Raw genomic sequence first — 24,652 nt, 5'->3', positions numbered from 1 at the left:
TCAATGCGCGTTTTTAATTGCCGGTTTTTGTTTGAGAAGCCTTCTCAATCTTGCTACCCTAAAAAACTGCCAGTAAAAGCCAGCTATTCCTGTAAAATCAAAGACTGACTGCTCCAAGAATAATTTCCCTTTAGGCAAATATTTCCGCACTATATTGTTTACGCAACATCTTACTTTGTTTATACCAGCAGTGCTCTAAGAACGACGACAGGTTCATCGCCATCCAAACATACTAGATAGTCAAGCAGCACCAGGACACAAGCAGAGCGACCGAGGGAAACGTCAAAGGTGTTCAACACTTCGATTTGAAGCGATAACCTGATTTATAACGGATATAGGCTCGAAGCAAGTCCGGGTTCCGATTTGCGCGTTAATTTCATTTTTTGTTGACATCAGCATCGAGAGCTAGCTGTGCCAAGAAGATCGTAGGGGTACCACACTGTCACGCTCAAAGTGCGAGTACTGACAACTTTCAACGATGGAATTTGCCTCATCGCACGTTCTGAACTACGATGTATCAGACGAGGAGTACATCGATGACGAGGAACTTGAACAGGATCTAAGGTTTGTGTGATCATTGATAATCTAGCTGGGGCTGGATTGCGCACCGCATGCACCATTGAAAGCATGGACTCTGTAGAGGGTAGAACTTTAAACTATTTCTAGCTCCATGACTAATAACTGAAAAGGCGTGATCAAACAGGTAGATTCTAACTCGAAGAATTGCAAAAAGAACCAGAATAAGTTACTACCACACCCATATAACCTTTGGAGTTTGTAAACTGAAAAGCTTAAGTCAGCTGCACGCTTTCTGGAGGTGCAACCTTTGACGGTGTAACCCCGCATACATTCTTGTTTTTCTTTTTTTGCTGTGGTTCAAGCCGTTTGACCGAACAGGATATAACCTTAAAGTGACCTTTGACCGTATGAAGTAGGTGAATGTGCCATTCACACAACTGTGGAACATGGGAACAGCTACCTCCATGTGTGGAATAAGGAAGCTTGTGGCTTTTATTTTGACATAAATAACGGCCAAAATACACACTGCAGGGCAATATTATTCCCCTATTAAAATTATATTACTCCTGTGTTTTGATATGTGTAGGACTTTGTGTGAGCTTATAGATGAGTGTAACACACACACACAAAACGAGAAATGAAAGTTCAGAGTAGAGAACATAAAATTTCCATTTCTATATAATTTGTACAACCTGGTCTTAAATTACAGTCTGACTTTATCTACAGCTTTTGTTTGATTCGTACTCAATGTTGTTCAGTTCAGTGAAAAATAACTGACATTTCCTCATATCCATTTCACACTATTCATTATCATAAAGATCATGCATACACGTACTGACACTACATACATACATGCATACATTATCCCCATACATTATATATATATATATATATATAGTAGTAGTAGTATGTTTATTATAGTGACATGTAATTACCAAAGTATATAACTCAAAGAGAAAAATACAGGATGAATTACCCAGCCCATCGGGCTTATAAGTCACTATGAAATATAATTCATTTAACAAATCATTGAGGGTGCTATATAATTAGAAAAACAAAGAAATCTCACAAATCACTAATTAGGAACATACAAAACATTTCGTCGCCTATTAAAAGCTCTAATAATGAATTTTGAGGTAACTCTTGGGTGATTTACTATGATATGTTTTAGCTTACATATATCATCGTAAGAAAAAAATTCAGGACAAGATTCACTTACAGAATTATATAAAAGAAAACCGTAAGTCATCATACAATGAGCAATGGAAAATAAAATGAACTTCATCCTCGACATCATTCGAATCACATAGTTTACATGTACGATTGGCCACTGCCTCGCCTCTATATCGCCCTGTTTCAACCCTGAGAGGAAGGATACCAAAACGAAACTGGGCAAACAGAGACCTTTCTGATCGAGATAAGTCCAAGTTTAGGTAGCCTTCAGTGCTGTACTCTGTCTTAAAAGTGGAATAAGTACGGAGTTTTGGTTTATTTAATACATTATTGTACCAATTTTCAACACAACTTAATTGTTTGTTCTCCTTGACCCTATCTATGTCACAAGGTGTCACATCATCAATGTCTAAACTTTCAAAAATATTATGCAACTCTGCTGACCAATTTCCAGCACACAAGTAATTATCCCATAAAAAAATTTTCTTGGTCAATCTATTTTCATCCAAACAATTCAGTCTGTTCCAGTAACGAACCATATTAACCCATCTACGAGTGATACACATGTCCCAGCCGGTATCTCCAAGAACAGCAAGTTTAGGCGCAAATTTATGTACTCCCAGAAAATAACGCAGTGCCTGTTTTGGACTAATTCAGGAAAAAGAAAGTTCACATAGCCCCAGATTGATGAACAATAATCAAGAATAGGAGTTACAGAGGCATTAAACAGTTTGGTGAAAGTATTAAACCCCATGTTGTTTAGATATTTAAATTTTGAGCAAATCAATCCCAGAGCCCTGCCAGCAGAATCAGCTAGTGCTGCGGCAGTTACTGAAAAATCTAAGAACTCGTCCAACACAATACCGAGATATTTATATCTCGAAGCAAAAGCAATTTCATCCGTACCAATGTGAAAACGGAAATCACTACGTATAACATTGTGTTTTCGGAAATGTACAACCTTCGACTTTACAACATTAGCTACTAGGCGCCATTTTCTGCACCATGTATGAAACAAATTTAACATTTCTTGTAAATTGTGCTCACAATCAGAAATGAGAACGATATCATCGGCATATAATAGAATACTAACATTCATCTCCCCTATTCTGATACCACATTGCAAATTCTTGATATTTACAGCAAGGTCATTTATAAAGAGAGCAAAAAGAGTCGGAGATAAATTATCCCCTTGCCTAACACCACTGCGTGTTTCAAACGACTCTGTAAGAAAACCATTTAAACAAATCGATGCACTGGTGTCAGAATAAAGGGAGTTTACAGCATTATACATCTTACCATCGACTCCATTCAGGAGCAATTTATAAAAAAGTGCATCTCTATTAACATAATCAAAGGCTCTTCTCAAATCGAGGAAAGCTGTGTATGTTGACAGATTATTCACAAGTCTATTACGGATAATCGAACTTAGTACACAAAGATGATCCTGGCAAGAACGGTCTTTTCTAAACCCGTTTTGTTCATCAACTAACACTTCATCACTTTCCAGGTAATCTAAAATCCTACGATTCAAAATAGAACTATAAAGTTTAGAAACAACACATTGCAAGCTTATGCCCCTGTAATTTAAAGGTAAACGAGAATCAGCCGATTTATCTTTTGGAATTGGAAGAATCACAGAGTGTTTCCATATACTCGGAACAATACCAGTATCAAAGCAAAGTTGAAACAAATGTTGAAGCAGTTTGACTGCCTCAGCATTCTTGAGAACCTCATAAGGGATATTATCAGCCCCAACAGCTTTACCAGATTTTGCTTTCCTTACAACAGATTCAACTTCCTCCACTGTAATGTTCCTATTGAGCCTATCATTACTAACATATAGTGGGTCATTCATATCGTTCAACATCAAATACTTATGTTGACACATTTGATTGTGAAAGTCGACATCAAAATCACCGTTTACATGATTATACAGTGTACCAAAATCTTTCCGCCATACGTCAAAGACAGTTTTTTGATCTGAAGTAACGCTGCCATTGTCATCATAAACTTCCATAATAGTATCGCTACGGCAACGTGGACCTAGCCGTTTGATATGGTCCCAAAATCTGTGGGGGTCACCGGAGCAAACAGCCTCAATTTCTGTAAAAAGACCTTTCTTATATTGCCTGGCGTAATATTTTAACCTCTTGTCAAACTTATATTGAGCAAGCTTAAAATCATTTAGAAATCTACGCCTTGTACAAGTGTCATTTCGACACCTAAGGAAGAGTCTTTCTTTTGAGTGCATAGTTTCCCACAGACCCTGAGTTCATCATTCCAGTACGGCTTGCAAGGTCGTTGTCTACGGCGTGATTTACTGGTACGTATACAGTCACGGTACCGCAGAGTTGAGTTCATCTCTGACTCATTGATGACGCAATCACAGAGTTCAGTATAGATATTGTCCACACTTCGTTGGTCATCATTACACGTTTGTATATTGTCAATTATAGAAATTATTGCTTCGCGTGCAACTCTTGAACTCATAAATGTTGCTGGCATATCGGCTAGCTTGTATTTCCTTGAAGCGAACTTCTTTATGTTATGTGCACCAGCCCTGTCGTGTCGGTCAGGCGCTGGGGCATATACAGCTGAACGAGTATTGAATGATACCGACAATAGAGAGTGGTCTGGCATTTTGCACCTGTCATTCAAAAGATGGGATAGCCCATGTTTATCTAAAAAATCGGACATAGAACATACTGTAAACTCTTGACAGTGCTGGTAACATTCATGAGGTATGGCAATATAATCAACCACGGCCCTACCTCTTGCTGAGATAGATGTAAAATTATCAGTACCACGGTTTACTCTACCATTAAGTACACAGAGTTTCGAGTCAGTCAAAAATTCGATAAATGCTCTACCATGCTGATTCACTGTTTCATCCAACACCTGTCTGGTTGGAATGTCATCAAGACCAACTATATTATCATGCAAATTACCTATGCGCGAATTAAAATCACCGCGTAAAAACACAGCATCAGCTTCGTCTGCCAAATAAAGCTTACTCAAAATGTGACCAAAAAATTTGACGCATCCCTGCCCCATGGGGAGTTTTCTGGTGGCAGGTAGCAAGAAAAAACAAAAATACAGTAATCTGATAGCCGATGTTCCAGCTTGATAGCCAAAATACCGTCGTATACCTTGTCAAAAAACTGTAACAACGTAATCTCTCAAAATGCTGTCCTTAACAAAGATGCCAACGCCACCAAAAGACCTACTTGCACCTGTATGAACGCGATATCGATTGAAACCAAACCATTTATACCCTTCAACATAGATTGTATTTTGGATGATAAATGGGTTTCATTAATACTAACTACGTCAGCATTAGCATGTAAAACTATTTGTGTACGAAGTTCCTTGTTCCATTCTGTCCACCCGCCAACGTTAATATGTGCAATTGTGATTCTGCTATCAGTCCAAGGGCTGGCTGAATCCTAGTCATGAGACATTCCGCTAGGGACATTCTGTGATGATGTATTCATAGTTGGGTTTTTTCGGATTATACGACCATTACCCGCAATTCGGAAGTCTGCGCCATTTGGTAGTAGGGAGAGAACAGTACGCGCGTTCACTTCTATCAGGCGTTCAACATGAGATTTGCATGATTTTATATGTACTCTCGAAAAGCGTTCACTGTCTTTGAGCTTCTGCGTTGCTCTCAGCACCGCGATTTCTGGCCAATACTCTCAAAAGATATTTTCACCAAACCTGGCAATCCTTCCTGCCGACTTCTTAATCTGGTACATTTAACCAATTTCACACTGTTCGCAACTTCTTCCCCAAGTGCCGAAATTACCCCATGTACTTTTTCGGTCAAATTCTCATCGGGATGTTGCTCAATCATAGTTGCTATAACTGACACATCCGATTCAGCCACCTGGTTAGTTGCGGAATTCCTGAAGACTGAACATTAGTACCTTGACCGGCCTCCAAAGCACGCAACCTTTCTTCTACCAAGGACATGTTGTTTTCCATTCTGGCCAAATCCAGTGAAAATTCATCTCGGACTTCCTTTAGTTTTGTGTCTAAAGTGGTAAAAAGTTCACTTACAGTTTATCGATCTTGCTATCAAAGGCCTTGTGCAGTGATTCCTGACCTGCTTTCAGGTTACGTAATAGCTCAGCATCTTCGCTTTGATCCGAGTCCTCCATTGATCTCCTGGGCGAACTTCGGTTACCCCCAGAACTTTGCCGTGGTCGTTTCTCTTTTTGACGTCTATCTTCATTCATGGTGACTTTCCACGTTGTTTAAGAGTAACTTAGCACAAGTAACAAGTGGTTTTGAGCTCAAGGCAGGTCATTCAATCGGAGAATTTAACGAAAATTTTGGAGCTACTGATTTGTGGTGTGTTACCTTCAAAGCGCCCTCAATATATATATATATATATATATATTGGTACTTTGTACTTGAAGTAGTTTGTTATATATATTTATATATATGTAATATATAATATATATGTCATATATATATATATATATATATATATATATATATATATATATATATATATACATATATATTGGTACTTTGTACTTGAAATAGTTTGTTATATATATATATATATATGTAATATAATATATATATATATATATATATATATATATATATATATATATATATATATATATATATATATATATATATATATATATATATATATATATATATATATATATATATATATATATATATATATACAGGGCTCGAAATAATACCTGTCTGCCTGTCCGGACAAGTGAAATTTGCCTGGGACAAGTAGTTTTGAAAAGTACTTGTCCAAGTGGACAGGTAGGTTTTTTCAGCCTGCAACCAGTATTTCAACCTATTGACTACAGCAAATATTCATAAGTTTAAATTTATATAGCAGCGTTTCCGTTACAATTTAAAAACTGCTTATGATTTTACGCAACTTGGTTTTTATTTGCGTAAAATGTATCAACAGCGCCTACGGTGTCGGTGGAAATCGGTATCTGAAGTGAGTTGGGCAGTCATTTCTGTCGAACTTGGGGGTTTCCTTTAATGCGCATGCTCTATTAACAAAAAACAATAACGTGGGGGGCTTCAAGGTATAGCAGCTTAACGCTTGCAATGCCGTGATGCATGTCTCCTATATGATCGTTGAGCAGCCTAATGACTTCATGTTCAAAGAAAATACTTTCTGACAATGAAATTAGTGTTTTCAAAGGGCCAACAAAAAGCAGATACTGATCAAAGTCCAGCGGGACCTCTCAAGATGCAACCCTACAGAGTGTAAATCGTCACCCGTAAACACTTTCCAAATAACATGCGACCTAATGACCATGATTAACTGTATTGTGTTACCAACAACGTAGACTCGATGGATTCTCGAATTCTTTGCAACTGTAGCGTCATTGTCTGTACATAACTGATTGACATGATGCTTTGTGGTGATGAAATACAATGTTTCATAAAGAGTTGCGGTCCGCTAAAGTCTAAAATGTTGCAATATCATGATAACGTCACTTGCAAGCAGGTGCATAAGCATATGTTCTATTTTTGTCCTGCATTGAACCACGTTGATTTGAGGCAATGTAGTGTGAGCCAAGTACGTCTGTACTGTGTCATGGGGCGGCATTTCTCAATGCGTATTAGTTTACACAGTCATGATTTTTTTTTGCGTATTTCAGACTATTTTGCGTAAAATATGCAGGATTTTGCGTTAACGGACACGCTGTTACAGTATACCTTTTACAATTTTGGAAAATCATTATTTGGATATTTACCTGTCAGAAAAAAGTAAAAGAAAATTCTGTTTACAAGAGGCAGCCATATTGATTTATCTAAGGTCATGTCTCAAATCTCTTAGATTGGAGATTCTCAGAGCTATTTGACACCGCTGTTACGCCAGTTTGCATATGATACAGGCATGAGTTTGTTGAATTGAATTGAAACTAGTATAGTTTCTTAGAATAAATTATGCCATTTTGGACAGGTACTTTTCTCACTGGGACAGGTATTTTTATTTTGACTTGTCCAGTGGACAGGTGGTTGAAAAAAAGTATTCGAGCCCTGATATATATATACATATACATACACACACACACAAAATGTATACAATGTGCCCTCCCTGTTATCACTATAATGGCTTTATGGCAACCTCTGAACTTGGGCACAGAGAGTACACAGTGCATATGTACATGTACTTACGCATACATAATATACAGCAGTATATCAGTATATTGACATACATGCATGGGGAAAACGTTTTGTATACAAGTATACTATCAATTTTATCTTTACATTTCATTATTTCCATGATTGTCCCTTCCAGTGCTTCTGTACTGGATTAAGTAGAGGGAGAGAGGTTGCTCTAATGACGTTATTTGTTTCCTTTTTTATTTCCATTTTTTCAGGGAAGGGAGCTACTCAGAGTTGAGAAGTCCAGAACCACAAAGAGAGTTCACTCAATCAGCTGGTAAGAATGTGGGCATTTAGCACTCAGATGTGAATAGATTCAAATTGCTAAGGCAAAGATATGTTACATCAAATACAGATAATTTGATCACAGCATTTGTCGATTGTCTTTCAGAATTGGATTAAAGAAATTAGTAATCTTACTTACTACACAATATCAATTTCCGTATCAGGGTTTTTATTACAATTCTTTGATGGTGTGTTTTATCATTTTCTTTTCTGCAGTGACCTATGACCTCCATTTGCAAGACACTACTCCCAGCATGCCCTCGATGGCACCGCCTGCACCACCTGTGACAGCTGGTGCCGCAGGTGACTCCGCCTATGACAACCTTGCTCCTGAGACACAGACAAGGGGGATAGGTATGTGTTTAATTTTTTGTATTGAAAGATGTTGTATTGGTATAAAAGGTTAGAGTGCTTGTCAGAGAAGTGTAACATAAAGGGACAAAGTCGGCCATTTTTCATGAATTTTGTTTAATGCGAGATACAATTTATATTGTTTGACATGTTGAAAGATACTGATTGAATGGGTGACCATGCATATATGCGACCCTGGTTTTAGACACGATAAACGAAACCATCACGAAAATGAATTAATGGTCATGACCATTAATTCATTTTTGTGATGGTTTCATGTATCGTGTCTAAAATCTGGGTCAAATACACACGTGAGCACCCATTCATTCAGTATCTTTCAACATGTCAAACAATATACTGTTAATTGAATCTAACATTGAACAAAATTCATGAAAAATGGCCGACTTTGTCCCTTTAATGAAAAATTCAATTTGGTAAAATTTTTTCAGCACAGTAATCCATTCGCATGGTAGTTAATTTATTGTAAAATTAGGAACATGCCTTCTCAGTGATAGGATTTCCACACTCTTTGTGTCAATTTTGAAATTTCAAAAAATTCCTTTGAGTCAGCCCAAGGCTGATACATGTAATGGTGTATGGCATCCAGGAAACTCCCTTGAGCTTATTGTATATCAAATTGAAAACTGTTCGTACTCTAAGATATTTGTCATTTGCATGAACATTTCAATTGAAATTAATAGAAACAATTTGTAATTCTGTCCTTCCCGGTATTTTATTTTCAAAATAAACATCAACACTTTTCTGTTTGCTTTTGAGGGGGGTCAAGTCCGGTAGGCTGTAGCCACAGTTGGCTAGCATTCAGTACAGTGATGGGGCTGCTCTATGCTCATCTCTGCACTGAATGCTAGTCTATCATGCTTCATGCCAAGTAATCAGTGTTTGACCTAGGGTGTGCGATTGCACTATTTGTGCATAAAAATCACCAGTGGCTCGTTATTAATAAGCCAGTACATGTACGTCATTTCAGGTACAACCTGATGATTTATTAAACTATGGTTATATGTGATTATCAGGCACACAGTCCATGTAGCCGACAATGAGATGCTAATGATATGCGTAGTGTACAAGGTATACAGTCACCTGTAATCTAAATATGCCCATATATGGTCAAAGGGGCATTCCTTTGTATTCAAATGCCCATGTGAGGACGCTGTTTTTAAAAAGTGGCCACCTGCTTAAAATCTCTGATTGGTTAGATTTTCTCTCTCCATGGTAACTGTGGCAAAACTGGAACAGGCGACAGTATACCTTTAAGGTCTCCTCGACTAACTTTTAGCTGGGTGCTCACTTTCTACTATTTTTATAGTATTTATTACGAAGTCACAGACTTATTCTACCTGCAACTTAAAATTGATAGTGATTTTGTAGCTCATTCTTTACTATTTTTCATTGTATTGGATAGCCGGTATCAGACAGTTCTAGTTCGTGTCGGCTACAAAAACGATCTGCCGATTATCATCACACACAAATAAATTTTTCTTTGTGATTAGCTGTTTTCAAAGAGATACAACTGAGAAAAGGTCTGGGTTATTACATTTTAGTAACTCAAGAAACACATTTATGTTTCCTCTTTATTGTGTATACCGTAGAAGCAGAGTATGACAATTTGTCATCCCTACCAAAAGAACTGCCTCCGAAGAAACCTCCAAGACAAAAGAAGAAGAAAAAAGGTGACAAGAAAAGGGAAGAGGAACATGGAGGTTATGCAAATCCTTACGATGTCCCAAAAGAGGAAAATACGTATGCATCCATTGGGGGTATGTCAACTTTGACCTTTTTAGCCTTTTGAACTCTGATCCCTTTGTAACCAATGAAATGATTTGATTCATGTGATTTACAACTACATGTACATGTAACCCTTTCACCAAATGGTTTTGCCCAAACCCATTGTTTTCGATGATGAGGATGGAGCTGTTCACATGGAAATGGGGGTGTGAAGGCTCTACCGGTAGAAGAAGTACATTTCAGTTGAAATGGCCTGAAAGTAAATTATTTCGGTAGATTTTAAAATTGAATAGAAAAAGCAAAAGCGCATATTGGGAAAACACAACCGTTGAAATATACAATTGAGTTAACACAGAGATAGTAGCCATTTGGTAAATGTTAGGTAATGTGTTTCTCTAGAACCAAACTTTGCACATTGACCTCTGATATTAATTCTCGGTTTGGTAAGAGAATGGGTAAAAACTTCATCTAGGAGATTTTGTGAACAAGTTTATGTCGTTCATTTTCAAGGCCCTTATTACAGTACGTTACAAGTTAAGTAGTCATCGCACTAGTTACAACCCTTTTCAGAATTAGAGCGCGAAGCCACTGCAGTGAACTGCAATAAAACTGCTCACACTAATTAGTTTCAGCTGTAGCCAGCTGGCAAAGTCGACAACATTGTATGTCCAATGCAGACAGTTTGTCTGGGGAAGTTGAAATAAAAAAGATTTGTACATGGACCAGTGCATGGTAATGTTACATTGTATCTTAATCTTGAACACAGGGTGCCAATCGTAAACTCTCATTTACAACTCGAGCCTCAGACAGAGCTAGTTTTGCCTTTGTACAAGCAGACTTTTTGGTCTTTATCAAGTAGCCTTGTTCAACACCAAAGTGGCCACGGCTACAGCTGAAACTAATTAGTGTAAGCTGTTTTATTGCAGTTCACTGCAGTGGCTTCGCGCTCTAATTCTGAAAAGGGTTGTAATGTTACATACGTCTGTTCAATGAAGAAATGATGTTTTACCTCCAGGTAAAATTATAAGACCGTTGAGTTCACTTCCTTTTTACTGACCTGCATGGAATTGACACCAGTATGATAAATGGGCTCACTGTCAAAATCTCAGAGTAATACTAGAGTACGGGAAATATATCATGTTGAAACTTTCACTTCCTTTTCACTGTACAGAGGTTCATGTTCACAATGGTAAACAACAGAGCTGGGCAAAACTATGATGGTGAAAGGGTTAACCCTTTGAGTGCTGTATTTTTTCCCACCAAAATTTTAGTACATTTTACCAATTTTTATGATTTTTTCTGCACTTTTTCTGATAAGTTTGGACAAAATTTCATTGTCCGTTGGTTTTTATCAAAATTTTGGCAAAAAATCTGACAAAAGTTGACTTAGGTATATTTGTAAGGATGACAAATTTGGCGCTCAAAGGGTTAAAGCAGTTAATTTGCATATACCTGTCATGTAAATATTTCTCTGTCAATCTTTATGGCACATTTTGGAATTGTTCATTATATTTCAAGTCTATTACCGATACTATTTTTATCATTTCTGAAACACAACTGTATGATAAATGATGGTGTCCATTTCAGAGGGGTCAGGACGTGCGGTGGAGCCACCACCACTACCAGCCAGGACATTTACTCAAAAGGCAACTCCAGAGGGCGGTGCTGCTCGCGGCAAAAAGCACAAATATCGGCGTGCAGATACCAACATAATATCGGTGAAGTTCGACTCATTGGTTAAGCCAAGTCACATGCATACTGGTGATGTTATGAAATGTGAGGGATGCAGCGCAGTCCTGTCTAGTGTCAGTAATCTGTCAGATTCAGGAGATGGTGGAAAGGTTAGTTTATGTTTCGTCTGTAAATCCAACAACAAATATTGGCAAACTTAGCGTAGTTTGTGTAGCCGAAATGAAATACATAAACTTTTGCTCAAACTTTCCTCAAGCAAACATTCAACCATTCTCTGTCAAAATCAAGAATAAAAGTTAGATATCTCTATGCAAATTTTCATATTACAGAAACAAATTACCAAATATTTACTGATATTTTAAATTCAAAATGGCCGCCATTCCTGGGTTATCTTTATACTTAAGTTCCCGATTTTCACAAAACTAAGCCAGTGAAACTTAATAAACTCCATAAGCTTCAAAATAAGCCCTTACACGAATTTGAATCCATTTTCTTATTTTCATATAAATATTGTTCATTTTCTATCCATGTAGATATGGAGATGTGAATTTTGTGACCATGTTAATAGAGCAGATTTGGATGATGAAGAAATCCCAAAGAAAAACGACGTTACATACTTGATCAAACCGTCGCCAGCAACTGTAGATCCCGCTGGTTACTTTGGAGATGATTCTAACATCATATTCTGTGTGGATATATCTGGCAGCATGTGTGTGACAACTGAGGTGTGTGAACTTTAACCTTTGACCCATGAACTCAATGAATGCAGTGCAGGTCGGTCAATAGACTTTTTCCTGTTATCCCACAATGCATTGCTGTGGCTACATCAAACAGCATATATACACTCAAAACAACAAAAACATACTAATTTTGTGTTGTACAATGGATTGTTATACAAGAATGACACATATTTGCAATGCCAAAAATGTCCCATTATATTTTATCCTTCAGCAACGGAAATACAGGTCAGGGTGTAACCTGCCATAGTGTTCTATGAGTAACATACCCTGCGTATACCCCATGCCTATGGCTAAAAAGTTCTACGAGTAATGTACGCTTTGTATACCCTTACGCGCACTGCATCATGGAGCTGGTCAAAGAACTATAGAGATTGGGGCAAGCCAGGATAAAGAAGCAAATTGGGAAATATTAGATGCATATTTTCTGTTTTAAATTTATGCACGAGATTCAACTAATCAAATCTGTACTATCTGTAGACATCAGACATCATTTTCAAAACTACATTTTTTGTCTTTAAAAAGTAGTTTTGATCTCAATAATTATTTTAGGTATCGAATGAAATTAACTTCTCAAGTGAAAAGATGACACTAGAGTTACACAAGAGTTTAATGTTGATGTTCTTTGTAAAGTTTTGAACTTTTTTACACCATTGGTATACCTCCATACCGGGGGGTATTCCTGAAATTCTGAAGATCTTAAGGTGAAAAAATGGCTGTGATCATAAATTCCAGAATAGGACAAAGTAAGAAATATGATCCTTAAACAAGCAAATTTGAATCACTTCATATTTCTTTCAAATTTCAGGTTCCTGGAATGTTTCCATTGAGAGCCAATGATTCTACCAGGGCACTAGAACTGTACAATACATCCCCTGATATTGAGCAATACATGCCATATCAACGCAGAGATGTCTCCTATGTGTCCAGACTTCAGGTAAGGCAGATTTCTCATATGTTAACCCTTTGGGTGCTGTAAAATTTTATTGCAACATTTTACCAATTTTTATGAATTTTTCTGCGAGTCTTTTAATAGTTTTGGACAAAATGGGCACCATATTTCATTAGCTACGATTTTTTACCAAAATTTCGGCAAAAATCTGAAAAAAATTGACTGTTATATGGGTGACAAAAATTGACTTTGGCGCTCAAAGGGTTAACAGCCATTCAAAAGGATGTACCATGTATGCAAATTGTGTATTGTTATGTAAATTGGCCACCCCTTTATTTTTCCATGCTGGTAGAGAATATTGGTATATTGTGTTATAAATAGCAGACACTATAACACCCGACATTGGGTCCAGTCTTCGATATGAAAATTTCAGATTTATTTAGGGGACCCTCTCATAGTTTTGTAAAGCATCTTGACCCCCTAGGATTATTGTGATTTACACAATTGTGTCAGTGTGGGTCCTTGGAATTTGCGAGTGAGTCAAAGTAAGTGTGATACCCATAGAAACTGTCTACACTGCTGTATTATATTGACACTAAAACTTACACCCCCTTGCTATCATGCACAGCCCCACAATGACCATTAAAACAATGGATTTAGGCCAAACCATTGTGATGAAAGTGGTGAATACATTCATAACAATAATTCAACAAGTTATTTTTCAGAGGAAAATAACTCTAACAAAACACACACAGGGACATATCTTTCAGCTTTATGTAACAAAATTGATAGTACCAAAACACAATGCATTGACTTGAAGCTTTTTCTAATTCTAACAGGCCATGCAAAGTGCAGTGGATCATAACTTGAGCAAACTTTTCAAAGACTGTCCAACCAAACGAATCGGACTGGTCACTTTCAATAATGAGGTAAGCCACATTGATTTCTTGGGTCAAAGTTCACAAGTGCCAAACTAAATTTTTATGAAAGTGTGCTCAGTTTTCAGTGAAATATCTTCCACAAGTTTGATTTGATTTCTTCAATGCAATCAATAGTCAGAGTATTATCTGAGTCTGAGTATATTTTGAAACTGAAAACGTTGCTCCTGCAAGTGCCAGCATGAATGTTTTATATTTTGGTGATATTGTAGGTACAAAATAGAAATTTGTCTATGTTAAAAAAAAGGGATTGAGGTCTTCATGCATATAAGTGTAGATGTGAGCAGGGATATTGTTGGCACAGAATTACAGGTGAACAGATTAGTTAGCGCTCCATGCTGTAAAGTGTTCGAAGGGGTTCTGCAGATGCACACTCAGTCCTGAATGGTAACCCAATGTCAATATGTTTCACGATACAATCCAATATGGATGCCAGGTGGCCATTTTTAATGATTTTACATGTCCACAGCCTTTACTCAGACATGTCGGCACCGATTCCATTCAAACATGGTAATAGGACATCGTACTATGATTTTAATTTGCATGTCAATAGAGACTTTTATGAAAGGTCTAGTTTGAATAATGTACAAGAATTCATGACTGAACTTTGACTTTTTCACATGAGTGACCTTTGAACTTCCAAGAGGCTGATGGGTAATCTTTCCCCATTCCCTGGTTTTTGCCCAGGTAACAGTGATAAGCGATGGAGTGGACGAGCCAGTGGTAATTGCTGGAGACAGACTCTATGACAAAGACAGTCTCACAAGTCTGGGCAGTCAAGTTCCAGTGCCACGATTTGTTCGAGAGACAAGGACCATTCTTGGTGATAAAGTGTTCAAGTAAGCATCCAAAAGCCTATGTCATCGTTAATTTTTGTGGCGAAAAAAGCCTCGCAGATTTTATAACTGAAAAAGAGCATTTCATGAAGCTAGCTGGAACAAAATACATCCATACATATGGTAGATTGGTTTTGCAGAAAGTGCCTGATGATTGAGAATTACTCTAACAAGAGGTTATTTCTGTTCATTCATTCATTCATTCTTACTTGATTGTTACTAGTTAATTTTGAGTGAACTCATTCTAAAAAGATCTCTGTTACTGCATTAAAATTGGGTTGATTTGTAATGGTCTAACAGTTTCATGATTATAGTGCAAAAAAAATTATTTCTCTGGATTTTTTATGAGATATCTGAAAATACTACACTTCTTTGAGTGGTGAAATTGGCATGTAGTTATTATTGATGTCATCAAAAACACTGCAAAACATCTCTCCTCAATTATTTGATAAAATTGTTAATATGGCTATTGCTATGATCTTACTCATAGCCTTGAAGAAGGTGGTCAAACAGCCCTTGGACCTGCTGTCCTTGTGTCTGTTGCTTTAGCCTCGCAGAAACCAGGGTCAAAGGTCATTGTCTGTACCGATGGCAAAGCCAACATAGGGTTAGGCAGTTTGGATTGCGAAGACAGTGACATTGCATACGACTATGCCGCTGCTTTCTATGAAGACCTGGGCAACTATGCAAGGGATCATGGGTAAGTGAATGTTTTGATATGATTTGAATAATCATGCTCAATGTTTCCAATAATTGATCCTGATCAAATTTGTTACAATGTTAAATAAAAGTGTCTGGTTAGGGAGGAGTACCTTCTAATGGAATAGCCCTTACCCCAGGCACCCTTCTGATGGAATAGCCTACACCCCAAGCAATAGTAGTGAAGGGAGGAGTACCTTTTGATGGAATAGCCCAGACCCCAAGCAATGGTAGTGAAGGGGAGGAATACTTTTTGTTTGATTAGCCAATACCCCAAGCAATGGTGCTGAAGGGAGGAGTACCTTTTGATGGAATAGCCCAGACCCCGAGCAATGGTAGTGAAGGGAGGAATACTTTTTGTTTGAATAGCCAATACCCCAAGCAATGGTAGTGAAGGGAGGAGTACATTCTAATGAAACAGCCCACACTCCAAGGAATAGTGTCACACAACCTGCTCACCACAATTAATTAATGAAAAGTAATGTATTTTTAATAAAGTCTATTTCTAGTTTCAGCAAAGTATTTTGAGCCACCTATATTTTTAAATGTAGCTGCATCTCAGGGTTTAGCAGGTAACAGGATGTAGCAATGGCGTGTATAGCAACCAACTCTTACAGTAGTTAACATTTCAACTCCTTCCATTACCCTGCCTGCCCTAATCATTCAGGTACACATGATAGAGGCAAAACAGTGCTAAAAAACAGACAAATATTCACAAGAGAGCCCTTTAGGGCACTTTCTGCAACTGTTGATCTTGCTTATGTTGGTTTGAAATTTCTTTGTTCAGTGTTTTGGAAATTTCTTTGTTCAATGCTGATGTCATGAAACTGGCTTGACTTGACCTGACCTGACCTCTCATTGCTTACGCACCTTTGTTATGGTGTATCAAATGTGGCCACTGCTCAGGCCACTGCTCAGAGTGTGGGAATGACCTACATGCCCAGCCTACATGTACCAATAGTGACCAAGTGACCTTCACTACGAGTGGGAATTTAGATGTGTACGTTTGCTGATAAAATACTATGATGTGTTGTTTAAAATTAGTTGATTTCTTTTTTATTTCAGGGTTACAGTGTCTGTGTTGACTCTTGAAGGAACAGACTGCAGAATGGTGGAATTGGGAAATATAGCTGACAAAACAGGCGGTCAGGTAAGGTCGTTGTTATGACTACCCTGGGTCTGACAGATTTGTCAGTGTAAAAGTTGGTTTACTGAGGTTCAGCGCTGATTGCAAATGATGTCATTTTTCTTTCATTAATGTGCAAAAATAAATATTTGTCTGCATTTTCCTCAAGTACAACAAAAATAATGCCTGCTAGTGGTACAATGGATACTAAAAGTTACACTAATTTATGTCTCAGACTACAAGCTGCAACAACAGCCACGCATGCAACAACAAAATTTATCCAGATTTTAAGCACTAGTGTCCAATGTCACGTGTGTGCAGCTATATTTAGTAACAAACATACCTGAAATCGCGATCAGCGCTATTCAACACTATATAGCTTTTCTTTGGAGTATTAACTGTTTAATTTCCATTTTCCATTTCATCAGGTTAGTATCGTAGATCCATTGAAATTGAAGGACCAGTTTGGTGAGATTCTTGCTGATCCCGTCATCGCGACAAATGTCACCGCCAAGTTACGACTTCACAGAGGACTGTAAGTACACACTTCAAAACTGAAAGTTTTAAACTTTTATTCATATTCCTTGTAGAGACTTTAACCACTCTCTTTAAATATAAAATCAGTGGTCATAGTACCAGTTTTGGTATTAGAGAAATGTACTCCTGCAAGTTACCGATATTTTAAATTCAAAATGGCCGCCATTCAGTTTTCACAAAAAGAAGATTGTGAAAATGTAATGTGCTGATCAGACTTCAAACTGAGTCCTTACAAGTTGCAAACAAAACATTGTGTGAAAATGTTACAATTCAAAGTAATTGTCCCTGAAGGAGCATTCTACCAAAAAATCGCAAGACAATTTTTGCTGCAACCTTGATGATGTGAAATTGTTTCTAAGAACATTGGAAAAGGAACAATTTCAAACCATTTTTCGACGAAAATGAATTATCCTGATACTTAGCAAATTTTCCAGAGATGGTACCCATATAACTAGAAGCCTACTTGGTAGAATTACGGTACGGTCACTCAATGTTGTGAAATTCTTCCCATGAAATGAAAAGTGATGAAACAAGCAAAATATCACCATGGAGACAAACCAGTGTAGTTGCATGTATGTCCTGTAATGTTTACACGATAGTCAAATTCCATGATTGTGATGTGTGCCTTAAAGTAAATGTACCGACATTCAAGAAAGTCATTAAATTTATGCTACTGTCGAATACAACACTTTTTAAATTTCATCACTAGATTTTTGATATCTGATATTTCATTGATTTGTTCATTACTGGTACTCACCATAGAAAACTCAAAATCAAATGAAAACTTTACTCAGTGTGCTGAATTCACAACTACCTGACATAGAATGATATTCCTTGATTTTCTCTTTTTGTACAAGATCGTTGGTCCTTTCCGTTCCGTCTTTTGTCCAAAAGAACCAATAATATCACTGATGAATCTGCATGCATCTCTTCTGTAGGTATTTCCGGAACGAAGAGTCGGTGCATGACAACTATGCCACAAGGACTATCGGTAATGTCACTGCCGACTCTGAAATCACCTTTGAATTCGGCGTTAGGAAGAAATCAGATTTACAGAAGAAAGAGAATGGTAAGCTGTTTTGAATATACCATGGATTGTTTGAACTTCATCTTGATCGAAAATGTAGCTGTTTTGGTAACAATTACAGCTGAAAGACAAAGAGTTGTGGCCGTGAATTGAAACCCACTACATCCCGGTATCTTGATTTGTATAATTCCGCTATTGAAATGACCATGAACAACCATATTCTCTGAACGGTGTTCTGAATTGCCAAAGTTACTTTGTATATTCAAGCAGAACAAATGCATGTTTATTATCTCAAATTATTGAATTTTGAGCCCCATGTTCTATCCAAAGTACAGGGAATGTAAGGTCACCAACAGTTCACCTCTTGATACTGATCCTTGCAAGGAATGCACAAAGTTGTATTGTCCTTTGATACATTCAAGATATTTGAAAAAAATTATGATGTCATTGATCAATTTTACAATCTTCAAAGTACTTACCTTGATACCTCTTTTAATTTCTAGTTTTGTACGACAACAAAGGAGGGATGGAAGTCATTCCGGAGTCTTCTGGTAAGTCACAGAGGGCAAAGGTCATCAGGTTTGCATATGCCAAAATGTCTGCATGCAAACAATTATTTTACCCACAAGTCATTAGTGATTTCTAATTAGACATGGTATGATGGAAAGTTTGGAACTGATTTCAGGATTTGTGTTTGTCATCTTGTTCAGGACAGATTGTTCTGATAATTTAAACATTTTGTGTACCTTTATAATCCTGCCAAAAAATGGACATGTATGGACTTTTATTTATTTATACCAATCTGGTCCGGTTCAGATGTTTTGAATTTTCAAGAACAAACCTGTAATATCAGATCCTGTCCTTTTCAACTACATGAGACTAAAAGTTTTGCTGTACTCAAGCTTAAAAATTGTATGTGGCTTGAAATTGAAAGCATAAGACTTTTGCTGAAACTTTCTACAGGAAATCTTCATCAGGGGCCACAGTGCAAGATTTATTGGTAGAGAAACAAAATACCAGATCAGAAAAGAATTGTAAAAATTTGAAAGTCCAAATGTCTGTCCCCAAGGCACATTCTACCTTAGGATAGATTTTTACTGCAAATGTCACCCTCTTGGTTTAAATGCTTGGTTTTTGCAATTGATATCTAACTTTTCTACAAAAAAATCAAGGGATAACACCACACGTGATAGAAAGATGAACCCTTTTGTCATTGAATAGTGGTACAATTCAATCTTTTTCTATGGCAAGGTTGTACCACTTTGTAGTTAAATGGGGACGCAGGAGTTTGATTTGCGTTTTTCCTTCACACAGATGAACCAGTGTATGATGTTGCATCTGAGGATGTGGCAGCAGCTCAACAAAGTGCCTTGGAAGGAATCGACAAATTACCATTCCAGTTAGAAATCCAGTACACAAGCCGTGATGAAGCTGAGTGTCTCAGAGTTATTACTCAAGACAGACCTGTCACAAATGATCGAGATCTTGTCGTTGAAAGTGAGCCATCATATTCTCAATCCTATTTTATTAACCCTTTCACCACCATGGTTTGGCCCAAACCCATTGTTATCAATGGTGTGTGTGGACCTGTTTACAGAGAATTAGGGGTGAACAGGTTAATACAGACACATCTTCAAGTTTTCTGTAGTCATTGATAACTTTGAATAATTAAAGAGAAACCTGCTCAAAACAGAAAGTTTCCCTGATGAAAAATTTAAGCATTCTAATGAATGAATCTGGGATCACCATGCAAACTTTTGGATAAAAATATACCAATATTTGAAATCGTGACTGTATCGGAAAGTATTAAATTTCCAATTTTTACCGACACAATGTGGTAAGAATATGATTTACTCAACAAGCTACAAACTTTTGGATTAAAATTTACCAATATTTGAAATTGTGACTGTATTGGAAAATATTAAATTTCCTATTTTTATCAAGACAATATGGTAAAAATTTGATTTACTCAACAAGCTACTTAGTCTAAAAAGGCAGTAGACTAAAACAGTATGAAAAAAAAATTTGAATATAAAAAAATATCGCTGAGGTACCTCTGCATAACTTTTGCTGTTACACAATATTTCATTGGATAAATAATGTTCTTGAGTGATGTTGTATGCTGGCTTGTGAAAAATTACAATCAATTATGCAAATATGCATATCTTTAAAGAGAATCAAAGTATAAGCAAATAATGAGAAAATTCAGAGTGTGAAAGTATTTTAGAGGATTTGAGTATGTTTTATCTGTTGTGAGAATGGTTTAGGGTGACTTACTTGCCTCTGAGAAAGGCAGTTTGCGTTACCAACTTGTGAGATTGGAAAAAAAATGACACAAATTATTTTTGTTGACAGATTTAAATGCGCCAGTGTACAGCGCCCACACAGCGCAAACGACGGCAGCTATGGCCATGGACGGAGAATACACACAAGCTCAACTCAATGCAATTACTCATAAAAAACTTATCCAGAAACATGCGTAAGTATAAACTAAATCATTCAAAATTCTGTGTTTACTTCTCTTATATATGTAGTACACTACATCTAGTAAGTGTTTGTATCTATGGGCCATTATAAATGGTGAGGTGTTTCTCTGCATCAAGGGATTTTGTTTTTGTAATTATATGTCTACAAAAGTTTCACTAATGTGCCGCTACAGTTTGATGCAAGCTCTGCGAGACTTAGCATACACCTGATTAGATTTTTGATCAGAATCTGATCTTTATTGGTTATCAATATGAAATTAACTTGCCACATTTTGTAAAAAACTTGCGAAATTTTGTGGATTTATTTTGATAAATTGTGGATTTCAAGCCAACTCATGCAATAGCCATAATGACCCAACAAAGATCATGTGATGTTAAGATGTTAAGTTTCAGGGCAAATTTCTAATTTTTGACCAAAATATCTTCATCTCGGAAACTAATTGAATGATATTTATGTCAAAGTTACTTTAATTCAAAACAAATGGGAACACAGTGTAAAAGATGGCATTCAAACCCTTTGAGTGCCAAAGTCAATTTTTGTCTCCTTGATATAGTGTAATCCCAACAATTTTTTCAGATTTTTCAAAAACAATTTGATCAAAGACTAGCCAAAAACAATGTGCTGTTCATTTAGTCTAAAATTGTCCAAAAAATTACAGATAAATTCATAGAAATTGGAAAATGTTCAGACTAAAATTTTGGTTGGAAAAATTACAGCACTCAAGGGGCTAATTATTATAAAAATTCCACTAGGACTATCTTGAGTCTAAATTGTAATGGTTTTAGAGATATCACATTTTATATTGTTTCTTATTTTACAGTGAACAGAAACGAGAACGCCACAACTACGATGCGTTTGTCTTCAATATCGCACCAATGGCCCGGGGCATTAGCTCTGCACAACATGTAAGAAACAGACTTATATTTTGCCCGGTATAGTTTCAGCCAGTTTAAAATAGCTCTAGATAAATAAATATTGTTATGAAATATATATTGATTGAAAATGGTTTCAGAACTGTGGCATTATAACATTTCTGCTGTCCTCTAAAAATATAATATTTGGTATGCAAAGGGGAATTTCACTTTGTAATGACCTTGTAACCCATGGTTACATTGATATTTTCATACTGGTACTTCCGTGAACTGTGACATTGACAATGATGTGATCTTTAAGCAATGAAACATGCCCAATGATGGTATACCATAAGATTTAACCAGTCCACAACATACATGTATGTGCACGATAGATAGCGAGTAATTCCACATATATGCACAAGCTATAGTGAGTGCATATTTGTGTGAACTGGTCAAAAATTGAGTGGTATGCCCATTGATTAGGTGGTTTATTGCTATTATTAAATTGAAATTCTGGCATGAAATATCAAAAAGGGAATTTTCTCTAGCAGAGAGCTTGTGCCTGTTCCAACCGTTCCAATATTGCGAATATAGCATGGTTATTTCCACGTCTCGACCAATCAGATAGCAGTATTTGCGCCATCAATATGCGGATATGATATATCTTCATACACACCATTTGCAGGCTGAGCGTAACATGTATGGTCACAATCTCAGCGATGACGAAGAAGAAATAAGTCCACCAGCCATGGGTTCAACACAAGCACCAGCCAAAGCTAAGAAAGGGAAACTCAAGTTGTTCTCAAAGAAGGTAAATATGCTTTCAGAACAAATCATTCTATCTCCTCGGATGGGGAGGGGGGTTTCACTGTTTATAAGTTTGATAGAAAAACAACAAACATGTCTTAAAGGTATACAGTCACCTGTAATCTAAATATGCCCATATATAGTCAAAGTGGCGTTCCTTGGTATTCAAAATGTCCATGTGAGGGCGCTGTTTTTAAAAGCGGCCACCCGCTTAAAATCTGTGATTGGTTAGATTTTCTCTTTCCATGGTAACTGTGGCAAAATTGGAACAGGTGACAGTATACCTTTAATCTCTCAAATTTTCTTCTTTTATTTTTCACAGGCTGTTCAGAGGCGCAAAACTTGCAGTGACTCACAGGCCAGTGTCATGTACAAAATGAAGAGTGCCAACAGCAAGATGTTCTCATCTTAACCCTTTCATCACAATGGTTTGTCCCAGCTCTATTGTCATCAATGGTGATTTTGGACTATTCAACAGGGATTTGGGGGTCAACAGGATAACCTTTTTACCACCAACTATATTATATTCATTACAAAATTGTACCTCTTGGTCGTAAAATGAAGGATAGGGGAAAGTAGGGGAAAGGCTGAAGTCTGCCACATTTTATTTTTGCATAGCCCAGCTACACCTGTGTAAGGTGAAATCTGCAGGCATTTTAATTGTACTTATTAAATGATTTTGATGTTTTGTGGGCAGTTATCGTCTTCAGACCTTGACGATTCAAATGGCATTGGTTTCAACATACTTAGTTTTATTGTTTTCTATTACTCATAATGACGAGTAACAGTAATATTTTAACAATGAAACATATAAAAAAATTGATATCCTCTTACGAGTCAACAGTGATGTTTTTTCCAGAGAAAATACCAATAAGTAGTCCAGAAGATTAACTTTTTTGACGCAAATAATTCAAAAATCCTGGCTCTAAAATAAACAAGCTGGCACACTGCTTTTGAAAGTATTTATGTAACTTCAAACAGAATACTTCTGTCAGAATTCAATAATTATTGCTGAACTTTGTCAGCTAGATTGATCTGTTTGTGGAATATTTTCCTTCTGACTCAAAGCTTCGCAGCATAATGATGTGTGGTGCAGTGTGTCCTGTTGTGGTGTCTGAGGTCATAAGTCAAAGGTCAAAGACCACTAACAGATTTTACTTATTGGTTGCTATGTGAGAGAAATATGTTTGTAGGATGTCTATATTTTCTAAAATTTATCTTTATCCTTTTAAAAGTTTATTTAATAAGATTCTACATGAACTAATGTTCAGTAGAGTAGATATTCTGTAATATTGGGATATTTTATTGGTTGTAGGATGAAAAGGATTTTTTAAACTACTGTTTCTGTATCCAAACAATACCAAAACTATTATGTATGATCAGGAATTAAATGGGAAAAAAATTTATTCAAGAGTTAAGTGAAAATATCTGCAACATTTTTTTAAAATTTTTATACTCGGTGAAGCTGATAGAACCATATCGGTCGGAGGAGAGATGTAATTTTTTGAAATGACTATTTTGTCAAATTTTATGAAATTCGTTTTCTCTCTAACCCTAATCCTACCAGACCTGTCACTTCCCCATCTGTCAAGTCAGTAAAACCATGGAGGTAGCAGAGATTTCTGGGATATCTCTGCTACCTCCATGGTAAAACGATGTATTGAGCCAAAAAATTTGACACATATCCAACTTGGCACAGTATGTTATAGCAGGTTTTGTCAGTAAAAATCATGCATACGATATCTGTTTTCAGTCCTTCAAATGTTTGAAGT

General features: G+C 36.7%; 1 protein-coding gene across 1 annotated transcript; it reads left to right on the top strand.

The window, feature by feature from the left end:
* The first annotated feature begins 2 nt into the window (after nucleotides 1-2).
* On the top strand, nucleotides 3-24,291 carry LOC139121144 (circularly permutated Ras protein 1-like). Its single transcript, XM_070685815.1, has 19 exons — nucleotides 3-564; nucleotides 8,082-8,143; nucleotides 8,368-8,505; nucleotides 10,113-10,280; nucleotides 11,836-12,089; nucleotides 12,474-12,665; nucleotides 13,486-13,614; nucleotides 14,409-14,498; nucleotides 15,195-15,346; nucleotides 15,834-16,043; nucleotides 17,108-17,192; nucleotides 17,597-17,703; nucleotides 18,644-18,774; nucleotides 19,236-19,283; nucleotides 20,047-20,229; nucleotides 21,088-21,211; nucleotides 22,040-22,124; nucleotides 22,759-22,884; nucleotides 23,203-24,291. The coding sequence occupies exons 1-19, from the start codon at nucleotides 479-481 to the stop codon at nucleotides 23,290-23,292; spliced, it is 2,460 nt and encodes an 819-aa protein (XP_070541916.1). The 5' UTR covers nucleotides 3-478; the 3' UTR covers nucleotides 23,293-24,291.
* Nucleotides 24,292-24,652: the final 361 nt, after the last annotated feature.

The sequence above is a fragment of the Ptychodera flava genome, chromosome 2, assembly GCF_041260155.1.
Source record: "Ptychodera flava strain L36383 chromosome 2, AS_Pfla_20210202, whole genome shotgun sequence".
Lineage (NCBI taxonomy): Eukaryota > Metazoa > Hemichordata > Enteropneusta > Ptychoderidae > Ptychodera > Ptychodera flava.
This window is presented reverse-complemented; position numbering and strand designations above follow the sequence as displayed.

Coding starts and splice junctions, on each gene's coding strand:
- LOC139121144 (XM_070685815.1), top strand. CDS start 479: ATGGAATTTGCCTCATCGCACGTTCTGAACTACGATGTATCAGACGAG. Junction 8,506..10,112: donor GACACAGACAAGGGGGATAG/GTATGTGTTTAA, acceptor TGTATACCGTAG/AAGCAGAGTATGACAATTTG. Junction 14,499..15,194: donor TGGTCACTTTCAATAATGAG/GTAAGCCACATT, acceptor GTTTTTGCCCAG/GTAACAGTGATAAGCGATGG.